At 40.8% G+C, this 15,700-nt stretch overlaps 1 protein-coding gene across 3 annotated transcripts in view; it reads left to right on the plus strand.

Moving 5' to 3' along the window:
* nphp4 (nephronophthisis 4) overlaps window positions 1-15,700 on the plus strand; it is a 196,680-nt gene that overhangs the window by 116,924 nt on the left and 64,056 nt on the right. For all 3 annotated transcript variants that reach the window (XR_013549174.1, XM_078425576.1, XM_078425577.1), the window contains one exon: window positions 8,818-8,954. Coding sequence is in view for 2 of the 3 variants with exons in the window: in XM_078425576.1 (XP_078281702.1) it covers window positions 8,818-8,954 (137 nt within the window). In the remaining variant the exon portion in view is untranslated. The remainder of the gene's footprint in view (window positions 1-8,817; window positions 8,955-15,700) is intronic.

Here is a 15,700-nt window from a genome sequence, read left to right on the forward strand (position 1 = left end):
ACTTTATTTCCTCTATTCCCTCCTAATTATAAGATCACTGAAAACTCAGAACCCCAGATTTTCGACCTCTATCTCACAGGCAGCATTCCCAGCCAAAGCAACGAGTTGACTCACACCAGTGACATCTGTAACTGTTCCACCCAAGCAGATGCTCTTTGGTTGCAACTATTTGTCATGGGTTAACGCAGAAACATAGAAGAGAACAAGATGGTTGAGATGGAGCAACCACTCCTTTGAATTCTCTATTCTACTGCTACTTCATATCACACATAGTAAAATATTGCAGCTATATTTCTATCATTTCTAATGACAGGGTTTTAATTTTACCCTTGAATAATTTTCCTCTTCGTTTCACGACAGTTTCTATCTTAATGTAGGATAATTCCTGATGATGGTGGAACTATTGGAGGCCAAAATAGTAAACTAGGTAATGCTTTTCTGAGCAATTCGGTAATGGATGGAAGGACCAACATATTTGTTCATTCATTTGCGCCTTTAATGTGTTTCTCGGAAACCTGACCATCCCGAAAGGAATGGGTGCTTCTGATTGTGTTGCTAAAAGAATTCTATTAATATAAATTAAAAGTACGTCAAAAGTATACATGCAACTTGGCAGAAAGAGAATCGTCAAATGTCATCGAATTTTGTCCTTTCTCAGTGCCCATATATTTCCATGTTTTCTTTCATCAGTCATTTATTAATATTGTTCCACGTGCTTTGTTAAATGATAAAAATCATTCTTAGACTTGAACTTTTCAATCATCCAATTAACTAGTTTTTGGTGACTTCCCAAGCACATGAAACCTGACATATAGGCTAGTCATTTACACAGGATATCGCTCCTGATTCTTTGTTCATCTGGTGTACACGACACAACCGGTGTGCAGACCTGCAACAAAGACTTTGAATCACACTCCAGAGATTCTGCAAAATGGTCCGCAGACATTTGTTACATGCAAGAGGTCAGTCCATGTGTCTTATGGGAACAGTTATGTCACTGGATTGAGCTCTAATTAAGAATGATTAAGACACATAACCTGAATGAGTTTATCTCTGCAGAGTGATCCTAATGTTCCAAGTGAATGACTTCAGATTTTTGCCTCCATTGCTGAAGGTTAATTCCATGAACAAAAATTTGTCTGCATGAAGGATCATTTATTGATTTACAGGGTTAACCTATCTATATCTTCCATTTCTGCTTTTGCAATTCAACCTAAAGTAATATTCCAATTTGACTTTGCCACGCGATATTGTAGTTAGATGGTTCTGCTGCTGAACCAGCAACTCGGAAGTCAGGAGTTCAGATTTCATGACGACAAGCAGAGGAATTCAATTGAATACTTTCGATTTGGCAATTTGTGAGCAAGCAGCAGAAAATGATCACATGCTATTCTGAATTGGTTGGATATGAGTAGCATCAAATCCATTTGGATTTCTTACATGCAGTTTTGCCCTCAGCTATTTCAAATGCCAATCATGTTGTGCATTTTCAATCCAATGTACATTATTTGCACTCTGTTCAATCCTTTGTACATTATTTCTTACTCTCAACCTGTGAGCTATTTGTAAGTTTTGCTGTGAATTCCCAACAGCAGAGACAAAAAATAAGTAATGGTGTGTTGGATTTTATGTCAAAGGCACTGATTACATTTATATGGAGCTTTGCCGAGACCCCATATAAAAGACAACGTTCCGGGCACTGGATGTCAGGAAAGATATTTTGGCCTTGGAAGGTTCAGTGTTCAATTTATCAGTGTTGGTAAACTAATATTGGAAGATTTTTGATAAGCAAATGTATCAGGGGTTCTGAAACTAAAGTACTTCAGAAATTTTAAAATATTAACCTGCTGTGAACTAAATGAATGGCTTGAGGAGCTAAATTACTGTTTGATATTTTGTCTTTAATTATTATATAACACGTGGAACTTTATTTTGAGCCATTTGAAAGACCATAATTGTGAGGTTTATCTTGTCTGCTTGGATTATAAGTTTTACAAAGAAGTCTAGTAGTTGACCAGCAGAATCTTCTGAATTCATTCTATTGATGATTCAATTTATGTTCACTCCTGAAAATTGATTGCATTATTTTACATGGAAAGAAAGTGATGCTACTTCATTCCCCATGTTATGATTGGGCCTGTTTCCAATGGTCCTTCATTTATGGACTACTGATTGTTTCGTAATGGTGACTAGTATACGGGTTATCACGGGTTTCATCCCAGTTTCTCTGGCATTCTGAGTTAATACCACCTCTCCAGAATTTAATGGCTTCGACCCTGTCTAGAAATGTTATCTGATTTATGATGAATCAGTGGCATTGCTTCTTGTTTCTTTATCTGATGGGACAATTATTCACTTGTCAATTCTCGGGAGAAATGGTAAATCGGAATGTTTACTGTGTTCTGCACTTGTAAGTCTGTACCTTTTTATTGATTTTTCTCTTTTTTTCTGACTGGCTGGTACAGCTTTAGAAGAGATGGCTCTGGAGACAGACTTGATGTTTGTTGTGATCATTGGTGAATTGCTGGATCTCCTGTGACCTCCATACCTCCATCTGTTCTTTAGATCTTAAGTTTTCTGTTGGACTTATGCTTTCAGCTGCCTATTGGTGTTTGGTCCCATGAAAAATAGTGAAACTTCCAACTGAAGAATTGCTTCAATTTGTAGGTACTTGGTGGCAAGATCTCGTGGTCATCCTTGTCAAACCACTCCTTGCATTTTCTAGCAGGGAACTCAAAAGTCCATTGACAGGTTCTAACTATGATGGACTTCAGGGCTGCCTATGAAGATCTCTGTCTGCAGATTTCAAAACTGATATTCCTGCAACACATTTATTTCTGAAGCGCATTTATTTTAATGCAAGGAGTGTAATGGATACGGCTGATCATCTGGATTAATATGTGGAACTATGATGTTGTTGCCATGGCAGAAACTTGTCTAAGAGAAGGGAAAGAATGGCAGCTCAATGTTCCAGAATATAGATGTTTCAGATGTGACAGAAAGATGTGTAAAAAAAGCTAGAGGAGGTTGCATTACAGATCAAGGACAATGCAACAGCTGCACTAAGAGAGGACATTTCGGACGGATCATCCAACAAGGCCATACGAGTAGTACTTGGGAATAAGAAAGATGCAATTGCTATGGTGGGGTTATACCATAGTCCTTCCCAAACAGCCAGCAGCATATCATGGAAAAAGAGATATTGTGGTAGCGATTTTAACTTCCCTGGTATTGACTGAAATTAACTTCGTGCTAAAGACTTAAATGGGGCAGTGTTTGTAAGATGTATCCAGAAGGGCTTCTTGAAACAATATGTAAATAGTCTAGAAAAGGAACTGCAGATGCTGGTTTAAACCGAAGATAGACACAAAAAACTGGCGTAACTCAGCGGGACAGGCAGCGTCTCTGGAGAGAAGGAAAGGGTGACGTTTCAGGCCGAGACCCTTCTTCAGCCTGACTACAGATGGTGCCATAATAGACCTTGTACTGTAGAACTAACCCGGTCAGGTGATCAACATTTTGGTGGGAGAGTATTGTGGGAGGAGTGACTGCAATTCTGTAAGTTGTAAAGTGGTTATGGATAAGGATATGACAGGCTTTTGGATGAAAGTGCTAAATTAGGAGAATGCCTATTACAACAGTGTTTACAAGAATTGGAAGAAGCGGATTGAGAGGCTGCTTGAGGCTGAGAGCTCAATTTCCTGAGTACAAAATATGGAGGAGAATTTATCAGCGACAGTCAGTGGTTGCTGCAAGGAGCATTTCTAAGAACTCCTCACGGTTGCTCTGTCCATGGTGCAAATGCCTTTGACTCCACCCCTCAGCAAGCTGTCCTTTCCAATACTAACACCACCCAGCACTGAAGTTAAATACACACGATTTTGGGATAACTATTGAAATTCTAAAATTTGGTGGAGAGAAAGTTCACAGCCTCCTCTCCCATATTTGGGAACAAGAGGACATGCAAGGCGACATTAGAGATTCTGTAATTGTGATGTTCTCCAAGAAAAGAGACATACCCAACTATGGTTACTTCACCGCAGTATTTATGTTGTGTGCCACAAGGAAAATCATTGATAGGGTTTTCCTTGACCATCTCATCCCCTGTGGTTGAAGAGTTGATTCCATCCAGAGTCAAATGACCGTCACTGCACAGAATCTCAAGAAAAGCAGGAAATGGCATTATCTGCTGGCCTGTGGCCTTTTGAAACTTTATAAAAGTGTTTGATCCTGTCGATCAACAAATCTGTCTGGCCATAGATATTTGCCCTGATCCTACATTTGCTACATAATTGCAAGTAAGCTACAATTTGAATCATCATGCACACACCGGACAATTTCAGTCTCTGCAAGATGGCATAATTGACCCAACATTTTTCTCAATGTTTCTTGTGGCAATACAGCACCTTGCCTTCAACAAACTTCTCCCTGGAGTGCAGCTAATATGCAGGACAAATCAGTGCTGTCTAGACGCTAGAACTAATTCACTTGGACTCGGTCATTGCATTGCAGTATACTTAGAGACGCACGTTTGAAGGCTTCGCTCCACACTATTGTTAATTTGTTCATTGGGTATTCAGGAGAGTGAGCATTTCAATAAACATATGAAGCCATGAGGATCCTGCACCAACATTCGCTCACTGCTCAATTCCACCCAACCCTCAACAATAAAGGTCCACAATGAGACCGAGTAAAATCTCCCTTATCTTCAGAACCACCTCTCAGTGAAAGCAGACATTGATGAAATAACCATCATCTTCAGCATGCCTCAGGAAAAGAGAGAGGATCACAATATCAGATCCAGCACCAATATTATAGTCTACCGTGCAGCACTGCTTTCCTGTGTTTTTCCAGGGTGTGTAAAACTCACAGCAGGCACAGGAACACTGGAAGCATCATTAACACTGGCTGTGCAAACCCCTATAAATCCAATGGCAGAATAAACAAACCAACATCAGCATCCTCTCTTAGCCCAACCTCACCAGCATTGAATATCTAATGACATTCAGCTGATGGGCAGGGCACGGGGATTGCATGTCCATCAGCTGATTTCCAAAAGAACACGTCTGCTCTGAGCTCCACCTTGGCAAAAGATTACTAGCAGGACGGAGCAACCCATTCAAATGTTCTGACACTGAAAAATTGTAACATCCCACCAGACGGCAGGAATTTTTAGCCCGTCGCCACTCGAAACTCTCATTGGAGCATTTGAGATAGACAATAGACAATAGACAATAGGTGCAGGAGTAGGCCATTCAGCCCTTTGAGCCAGCACCGCCATTCAATGCGATCATGGCTGATCACTCTCAATCAGTACCCCGTTCCTGCCTTCTCCCCATACCCCCTCACTCCGCTATCCTTAAGAGCTCTATCCAGCTCTCTCTTGAAAGCATCCAACGAGCTGGCCTCCACTGCCTTCTGAGGCAGAGAATTCCACACCTTCACCACTCTCTGACTGAAAAAGTTCTTCCTCATCTCCGTTCTAAATGGCCTACCCCTTATTCTTAAACTGTGGCCCCTTGTTCTGGACTCCCCCAACATTGGGAACATGTTTCCTGCCTCTAATGTGTCCAATCCCCTAATTATCTTATATGTTTCAAAAAGATCCCCCCTCATCCTTCTAAATTCCAGTGTATACAAGCCCAATCGCTCCAGCCTTTCAACATACGACAGTCCCGCCATTCCGGGAATTAACCTAGTGAACCTCAGAGAATGTCGACTTCCATTGCCGGGAGCTCGCACAAGCCGAGTGAAAATGGCAGTTCCTTCTCCACCTTTGACAGAATCTAGAGATCCCACAATGGCCTTATCGGTCAGCTCATAACCCCACAGAACATGAGACGTTATGATAGAAGTGAAAGTTTTATGAAGGAGGTTATAGGAAAGCAAGTAAGTTGGCATTTGTTTTGTTATTATTCAGTTATCTCTTTCCCAGGCTTCCACATTTTCTTGGCCCGCAAGCACTAGTGTTTCAAGCAGGGGGACAATGCAGCAGCAGCTTAGCTCCCAGTATTTACTCAACACTTTCACTTCATTCCAGGTAGGAGCCTTAATATGTAGCAAAAGAACTTTCCGATTTCCCATCTCCAGTTTCTGTTAAGTTTTTGGTTATATCAGGTGTAATTTGGAATGGCATTGATTCATTAGTATTGATTTAGCAACTTCAGTTATATTATCTTTGCAAAAACCTTTAGAGCTCCAAGGTTCCAAATAAACTCACTGAAACATTAATAGCCATTTGGACAGCACTTATATCATTACCTGGTGGAACAGTGGAAAGTCATCGTAATTAGGGCTCATTGCTTTGTGAATGAAGGGGAAGAGATTAATCTATTGGCCTTATTGTGTCAATAATTATGGTTCAACTCTTAAATAGCAGGAGCGAAAATCAAAACAAAAGTGTTGCAGTTGAAAACCAAATTGGTACAGAGCAGAGCAATTTGCCACACACTCTGCGTGCTTAGTACCTGTTAGGAAGATCATCACCTCATCTTTGGCGGAATTTTCATTCTCATGAGCAGAAGGGTAAGACTCCCCCCAAAGTACATTGCATTCACCTGCAGGACTTTCAACCTTACTGGTTTGAAAAATTATACATTTAACTACAGAACAACCAACGTTAGTTACTTGTACCTGTCAAGTTGCCTCTTAAAAACTGCAATTGTATCTGTACCATAAAAGTGGTAATATGCATTTACCACCTCCCCTGGCAGCACATTCCAGGCACCTTCAACTCTCTGTGTTTGGCCTACATTATTTTAAACCTTTTCTGTTTGTGTGCCTGTCCAAATGTCTTTTAAACATTTTAATTGTACCTGCCTCTACCATTTCCTCTTGTCATCTCATTTCACATATCGACTACCCTCTGTATGAAAAGGTTGCCCCTCAGTTTCCTTTTAAATCTTTTCCCTCTCACCTTAAACCTATGCCCAATAGTTTTAGACACCCCTCATGATTTTCTATATCTCGATAGGGTCACCACCAAGCCTCCAAAGGCCCAACCTACTCCTCTAGTTCTAGTTGCCAATTTGAAAGTTGCTCATTTCCAATGCTCTGCTTTCTGCTAGTCAGTCCTCTATCCACATCTTCAGCTCATAGTCTTTCCCAACACCACAAGGTGTTTGTTACCTTGTGTAATAAAATTTTATGTGCATTTTATCGAAAGCCTTTTGGAAATTAATAGTTGATCATATATCAGAGCGTAATCAAATCAGATAGTTTTGTTTTCAGTATATGTGTGCCTTCTTCAACTATTGTAGTGACTAGACACTAAAGTGACTAGTGTACCTCCATGTTTGGAGCTGGGCCCATTGCTTTCTGTCATCTCTATCAATGATTTGGATGAGAACATACATGGCATGATTAGCAAGTTTGCAGATGACACAAAAGTGGGTGGTATTGTAGATAGTGAAGATAGTTGTCAAAAATTGTAGCAGGATCTAGATCGGTTGGGCAGGTGGGCTGAGGAATGGTGAATTGAATTTAATACATAGAAATGTGAGGAGTTGCATTTTGGGAAGACTAACATGGGCAAGACATACAGTGAAGGGTAGGGCTCTGGGAGTGTGGTAGAGCAGAGGGATTTAGGAGTGCACGTACATAGTTCATTGGAAGTGGCACCAGAGATAAATAGGATGGCCAAATAGGCTTTTGGTACATTGACCTTCGTCAGTCAGGATATTGAGTATAGAAGTTGGGAGATCATGTTGCAGTTCTATAAGTCTGCATTTAAGACATAAAACTGTAACGTTGCATTTAGAAACATAGAAACATAGAAACATGGAAAATAGGTGCAGGAGTAGGCCATTCGGCTCTTCGAGCCTGCACCGCCATGCAATATGATCATGGCTGATCATCCAGCTCAGTAACCTGTACCTGCCTTCTCTCCATACCCCCTGATCCCTTTATCCACAAGGGCCACATCTAACTCCCTCTTAAATATAGCCAATGAACTGGCCTCAACTACCTTTTGTGGCAGAGAATTCAACAGACTCACCACTCTCTGTGTGAAGAAATGTTTTCTCATCTTGGTCCTAAAAGACTTTAGAGTATTGTGTTCATTTCTGGGCATCGTACTATAGGAAAGATGTTGTCAAGCTGGAAAGGGTGCAGAGAAGGTTTACGAGGATGTTGCCAGGACTTGAGGGCCTGAGCTATAGGAAGAGGTTGAGCAGGCTTGGGCTCTAACCCTTGGAGCGCAGGAGGATGAGGGATGATCTTATAGGGATGTGCAAAATCATGAGAGGAATAGATGGGGTAGGGGAATTGAGAACCAGAGGACATAGGTTTAAGATGAGGGAGGAAAGATTTAATTGGAACCTGAGAGGTCACTTTTTAATGCAAAGAGCGGTGGGTGTATGGAATGAGCTGCTGGAGGAAGTAGTTGAGGCAGGCACGATTGCAATGTTTAAGAAACATTTAGACAGGTACATGGATAGGCCAGGTTTAGAGGGACATGGGCATAACGCAGGCAGGTGGGACAAGTGTAGATGGGACAACTTGGGCCAAAGGGCCTGTTTCCAAGTTGCATGGCTTCTTCTGATGTGATATAGTTGTAAACACGCACATAAATACTTATCCTTTTTTCAATGCAGATTAATATTGAACATATGCAAAAGCCAGAAAAATATATAATGCATATGTAGGTCAAGTGAATGTAATAAAATACATTGCATAATGTTCTTTCTGTGCAGTCTGAGGAACCTACTAAGGTAGCTTAGCCAATAAAGTACTGGAAAATATGGGCCACGGTTTATATTGTACTTTTTGAGTGTTTAAAACAATGTTTAATTAAATCTGATTTCCATATACTTCTAGGAAGCTCTGCAAAGAGGCAGCATCATTTATATGGACTCAAATGCTGTTCTAAAATCCCAGACACTTGAGCAATTGCAAGAATTGCCTTTCACACCAATGCAGGCACCAATCATGGCCATGGGAACAGAGGTTGGAGGGTAAGCATTTAATTCATTTTGAAGTTGATTTGAATTGCATCTAATTCATCTTGAAACTGATCTGAATCGTTCGAGAGTATACCTTCAGAAACAACAAACGACATTATGAGCTGTCGCTACATGTTAGCCGGGCTGGCTATTAAACAGTGCAAATCTACTCGTATTTTTTGAAACAGAGTCCTAGTCAATGAAGCTGTTCCAATATTAGTCCCTATTGTTAACAAGAAGCTTGCGCTGATATCTTTTTGGAAGATATTTGAAAGGTGCAAAGGAACTCATAGACTGCCTTGTTTCATTTCAAGGGAATAGGGAAATGAGCATTATGTGATGGAAAAATAATTCAGCACAATTATCACAACAGGGGAATAGAGATTCTCATACTTATAAAATAAATGCCAGATGGGCATAGCAGTGGGATGGAAATGACTGCTTTAGTCAAGTCTTGGATCAGCAGATCAGGCACTGCAAGTTTTTGAGGTCAATAATGTGCCAGAGGCTGGCTGGTAGCCTTGGGCTTAATCAGATCTGCAGTGTGGCCAAGGAAGAGGAACTGGATTAACATTGTGATATCAGGACGTCAAGCCATGGGGATCAGGATATGATAGACCTCAGGGTGTGACAGTGTTGCAGTGAGATGACAGGATGCCTGAGGAATGTAAGGTAAATGATTGAATTGTTCAAAAGGTCTCCCAATCGGGGGCAGCACTTGCATTGCAAGATTGTCCCAGCAGCAGCCAGCAATGGCACTGAAGTGTGTTATGCCATTGAATTTCCTGTCTGTCGAAGGGGCTCAGTGACCATGGATCTCTCTGTCTCCATGTTAAGAGATTGGCCAGCTATCTCAAGCCTTCTGACACCCACAGCTAACTCAGCTACCGTTCATCCGCTCTGCCTCCTGTAAGGACTCACTTTCCACACAAATATCATATACATTCAACTGATCATTCTCCACAATATCCATCGCCCTCAAAGAAGTTGCCCTCACCTCCCGTTTCATCATTTCACAGGGACGGTTCTCTTTGAACTTCCCTGCCCACTCTTCCATTCTCACCCTCCTCCCCCTTTCTGATGGCACTTTCTCCTGCAACCACAGGCAATGCGACACTTGCCCTTTCACCTCTTCCTTTCATCCTCCACGGGTGTCAAAGGTTATGGGGAGAAGGCAGGAAAATGGGATTAGAAGGCAGAGATCAGCCATGATTGAATGGCGGAGTGGACTCGATGGGCCGAATGACCTAATTCTACTCCTATAACTTGTGAACTTGTGAACTGTCCCACCATCCAAGGACCCATACAGTGTTTTCAGCTGAAGCAGTGATTCATGTACATTCTTCCAATCTAGTAAATTGAATTTGGTGTTCACATGGTGGTTTATCCACACTGGAGAGGCCAAATGCAGATTGGGTGATTGCTTTGCAAATGACCTGCATTCTCTCCGCAGGGGCGACCCTGAGCTTCTCTCACTGCCCATCCCACTCCCACTCTGATGTATTGTCTGTGGCCTGTACTGTCGCAGTGAGGCCCAAAGCTAGCTTGAAGGAAAATACCTTGACTTCCATCTGGGTTCGTTGCTGCTTTCTGGCCTCTATTGAACTCAACAACTGCAGTACCATGGTTTCTCAGTCTCTATCATCCATTCAATTGTGATAATTGCTCAGGTTGTTTTCTCCTGTCTGGGAGCGGAGGAAGTATTCCGCCTGACCTGCCGGGCATGTCCTCCTGCTCTACATCTCACGACTCCCTCACTCTTTTGTCTACGTTACATCTTGCCTATGTTCTCACTCAGTAACTGCTCCCATTCACTCTTGCTTACTCCTTATCCTCAATGGTTTCATGAATCTTTTGAGGCTCTTGCATAAGAATACAGCAATATCACTGTCCCTCAGCAAGATATTTTCAATATAATTGCAATGTGAAGTCGCCTAGTGCTTGGAATTAAGAATCAAAAACTTATGTATATCAGCGTGTGCTAAAATCAATTGAATATGGATAAACTGTAAGTAGAGAGTGAAAAGTGCGAAGGTTTCCACCAGTTTTTGATAGAATATTCTAAAGTACATTCTTTGCTTTTAACATGTTATTGAAATGGTGAAATGCACATCTGAGAAAGTTGAGATTAACTATTCATTGGCTATTAATAATTTAATTTAAAAAGTAAATTATATTCCTGATATTAAAAATGTTTTTCGGTTTGAAAGTCTGCGCAGTTTAATAAATTGCAGCAGAACTGTGTGCTCATGTTTAAGAATCTCAGTTCATTCTGACATTGAAGTGTCATGTCAAGCTTTAATCAGCCGAGGGCTCAACATGGAATCTGATGGATGATCCCTTACGGATAAGTAGCGGCACGATAGCGCAGCGGTAGAGTTGCTGCTTCTTTACAGCGAATGCAGCGCCGGAGACTCAGGTTCGATCCTGACTACGGGTGCTGCACTGTAAGGAGTTTGTACGTTCTCCCCGTGACCTGCGTGGGTTTTCTCCGAGATCTTCGGTTTCCTCCCACACTCCAAAGACGTACAGGTATGTAGGTTAATTGACTGGGTAAAAAATGTTTTAAAAAAAATTGTCCCTAGTGGGTGTAGGATAGTGTTAATGTACGGGGATCGCTGGGCGGCGTGGACTTGGTGGGCCGAAAAGGCCTGTTTCCGCGCTGTATATATATGATATATGATATGATATGAACTCATTACTTGGGAAAGAGTGGAATGGAATATTTTCTGTTGCTTCATTTCTGTCCAGATGAAGAAACAGGAAGGTCTTTGTTAATTCAATGGTGAAAGAGGACTCTTTAGTTTATAAACGTGTAGATGAATTTTGAGATCTTACTCGGTATTTGAAAAGCACAAGTGCTCTGAAATTTGTTTTGTGGGAAAATATTAAAATATCCCCTTTCATTGCATTAAATTTGCTCCTAGTATGATCACAGAGGTGTAAAGGTCTAGAAGTATGAAAACGCACACCTTCAGATTCAGGGATAGTTTCTTCCCAGCTGTTATCAGGCAATTGAATCATCCTACCACAACCTGTGAACAGTGCTGAACTACTATCTACCTCTTTGGGGACTGTCGGACTTTCCTTGATCGGACTTTGCTGGCTTAACCTTGCGCTAAACGTTATTCCTATATCATGTATATTATAAATGGTTCGATTGTAAGCAAGTATTGTTTTTCAGCTGACTGGATAGCGTGCAACAAAAGCCTTTCACTGTACCTCGGTACACGTGATAATAAACTAAACTGATTATATCAGTAAACTGAGTAAACCACTGGTTGATTTGTAGATATCTTTATGGTTTGATTCTTAGGAACAACAGATGAGGACGGCCCATCTCTCTCGATCTTTCTAGATTTCTAGAATTTCTATGGATGATTTTGGACAAGATCAATGTCATTTTAAGGCTTTCCATGTTATATCTGTGTGGACCAACTATTTTTTTGGAAATTGTACAACCTGAGCTGTACAATTGTACACCACTGAGCAAACAGTGCTTGAGGAGCAATGGTGGTTTAAAAGGACTGATTGAAGAATAGTTTAGGTTGCTCGTTTATTATACATTAGGAGCAAGTTACAATATGAAAAGTGTCATATTATCTCTAATTTTATTTTCATTATTTTATATTGTTTTATATGATCCTGAGTCATAAGATTGCATCCTAAAACAAACCAAAATCTATTGCTAGGGTGCTTTGGGAAAGTCATAGAGTCAGGCCCTTCGGTCCAACTTACCCATGCCTTCCAAAATGCCCCATTTACACCCATCTCACCTGTCGGAATTTGGCCCATATCCCTCTAAACCTTTCTTATCCATGTATCTGTCCAATTGTATTTTATAAAACATTATACATTTTAAAGTAAGAGATACCTGAATATTTGTATGCTCAGTGGAATGATCGCTTAAGGTTTTAAGACGTCTCTAGGCCTCCTAGAGGGAGGAGTAATGAACTATGAACAAAGATAAAATTGAGAGTTATAGCACAGTGGCACAGCTGGTAAAGCTCTTGCCTCCAGCTCCAGCAATCCGGGAGCATCTTGGCCTCCAGTGCTGTCTGTGTGGAGTTTGCATGCTCTACCAGTGACTCTGTGGATTTCTCCTCGATTCTCCAGCTTTGGCCCAAATACTAAAGACATGCAGGTTGTAAATTGCCATTTGTGTGTAGCTGAGTGGTAAATTCTGAGTGGTAGAATCATATTATAGATGGAAATTAATTTGGAGTAGTTGATAGGAATATGGGGAGAAAAAAAGGGATTAGTACAGATGGAAGCTTGATTGTCAGTGGGTCAAAGGGCCGATTTCCATGCTATATGACTAGAAATGTTGGTGACTGATAGTATAATGATAAAATGAACCATACACTAAGTTTGAAATAAATGAATGGCTGCATGCACAACTCCACAATTTCTCGCAGTCTTGGGCAGAGTGTTTATCATACCAAGCTGTGATACATCCTGATGGGATACGTCTATAGAAATTGGTAAGAGTTGCTGGAAACGTGCTGAAATATTTCCGAGAAAGATGGTGTGCTTTCCTGGGTGTGGCCTTCATGTGGTCAAATTGTTGGTAATATTTACACCGAGGAGCTTTAAGCTCTTGACCATTTTCACTTCAGCACCGTTCATACAATCTGGGCCAGGACAGTGTGACCAGCGGCCTCTTGAAGTGCTTCAACATACCTGTGAGATGTGGGGTCTCCAAAGACTGTGGGTGTTGGCTCCCAACAGATGGTCATGTTCCCTGTTTCACACTGTGTGGCTTTCAATGCTATACTGACCTTTCCAGTATTGGAGAGCTGCCAGCAGTGTCTCCCCTGAAACATTCATTAAGTGAGCATCTCGGCAACAGTGAAGTTTTAGTAAAAGCACTCATGGCAAGTTTTCACACTGTCTGTAAAGGTGCTTGAGCAGTTCATTTCAAAGCTTTGGAGTCTGGTCACCTGACGTCAGCAGGTTCTCTTTAAATAGACACAAGTGCAATAAAGAGATACGATGTAATCCTGCTTGTACTAAGAATTATTTAGCTAGGTCTTGGATTGTACACAGGAGCTCCAGTTTATGTTGAAAAGGAAGGAAATGAGCACTGTACATCTGATGGAGGAAGAGCAACAAGGTGAGTTTTATATGTATAGTTTGGAGGCATGCGGTTAGGGTTAGTGAGATTTTGATCCTGTCACAATGAATTATTATATATATTAAATCAGCTTTCTAAGACGTTTTAATATCAGATGGACATTTCATCAAATATTTTCTTGAAACATTTCAGAAAGAAAATCCATGCTTAGTAAAATCTGACTATTCTTTGAGTTGGCGCCATTATACTGATGAATTGCTGTGGCTTTGATGCATGTATTTTTAGAGAACTTTTGACAAGGAACGGTATAAACGATGGCTAGGGGAGATGAAATGGTGTGGTGTTAAGGGAAGTGTAATAAAAGGTTTAAAAGCTAGTTAGCTGGGAGAGAACAAAGAAACAGTTAAGACCAGTTTTTCGAGGTGAATGGAAGTAAACAATTTGGGTTCAATGAACAAGAAAACTGGGGTGACCATGGGGATAAATAATATTGGATCAATGAACTGGAAGGAGCACCGTCCTTGCAGCCTAACAAGATCATCTCTCTCCTTCCCAGTTCTGACAAAAGTCTTCCAACTGAAATGTTGTCTGTTTCTCTTTCCACTGCGGCAGCCTGCCCTCCTGAGTGGTTCCAACATATTTTGCTTCCACGATAAATACTGGTTATCTGCTGAATCAATTCTTGTTGGCGATCCATATCTCTGTGTCTCCCTCTCCCCTGACTCTCAGTCTGAAGAAAGGTCTCGACCTGAAACGTCACCCATTCCTTCTGTCCAGAGATACTAGTGTTTCAGGTGTGACACTGCTGGCAGTTCTCCAATTAGTTGAGTTACTCCAACATTTTGTGTCCATCTTTGGTGTAAACCAGCATCTGCAGTTCCTTCCTACACTAAATTAATGTTTTGTAATAAGTGTTTCCAGGCGAATAAGTAAGTTCCAGAGTAAATGGTGAATTTGTTTGACAGATTTGAGTGAGGCAAAGGTGGAGTAAACAGAAGGTGACAAATAAAACAACTGTCCACTGCAGTCATGGATGATTAGAGTTAGAGCATCTTTTCTGAATCCCATGTTATTTATGGTATTCATAAAATATAAGTAGGAAGCTGCAAATAATACATTGTAACCATGCTTATTGCTCACATTAAATGATTGATAGCAGTCAAGGACATCTGAACAAAGTGGGTGAATTAAATAATGAAAGGCAAATTTTAATACATGTATTTTAAATCAGATTGGAACTGGAATTGTAAAACCTTTAAATGAAGATGTGTACATTAGCAAAAGGATCTGAATCTGACTGTGAATTGATTTCTTCTAAGTTATTCATGTACAAAGCTCTGTGGAGTGTTTATGCGAAAGATGATGAAGTGCTATATTAATGCTAGACTTTCAGATGTTCTTTCACTTTAGAGCAGAAAATTCAACCAGAATGTCACCAGTGCAAGACTAATCATTCAGTAACTTGTTCCTTGAGGGTGTTTGACTATAAATTATACCAAGTGTTTTATAAACGAATTTAAAACATTTGCAAGGAAAAGCCTGATCATGTAGTTCTTTGAGATATCTTTGTGTCAGACAGCCAGTGCTGACATTTACAGGACTGCTCAATATCTCTGCTCAATACAAAAGCATTGTTCTGACCTGAGCTCCTGGGACCATGGGTATTTACAAGTTGAAGGCA

This window comes from Rhinoraja longicauda, chromosome 30, assembly GCF_053455715.1.
Source record: "Rhinoraja longicauda isolate Sanriku21f chromosome 30, sRhiLon1.1, whole genome shotgun sequence".
Lineage (NCBI taxonomy): Eukaryota > Metazoa > Chordata > Chondrichthyes > Rajiformes > Arhynchobatidae > Rhinoraja > Rhinoraja longicauda.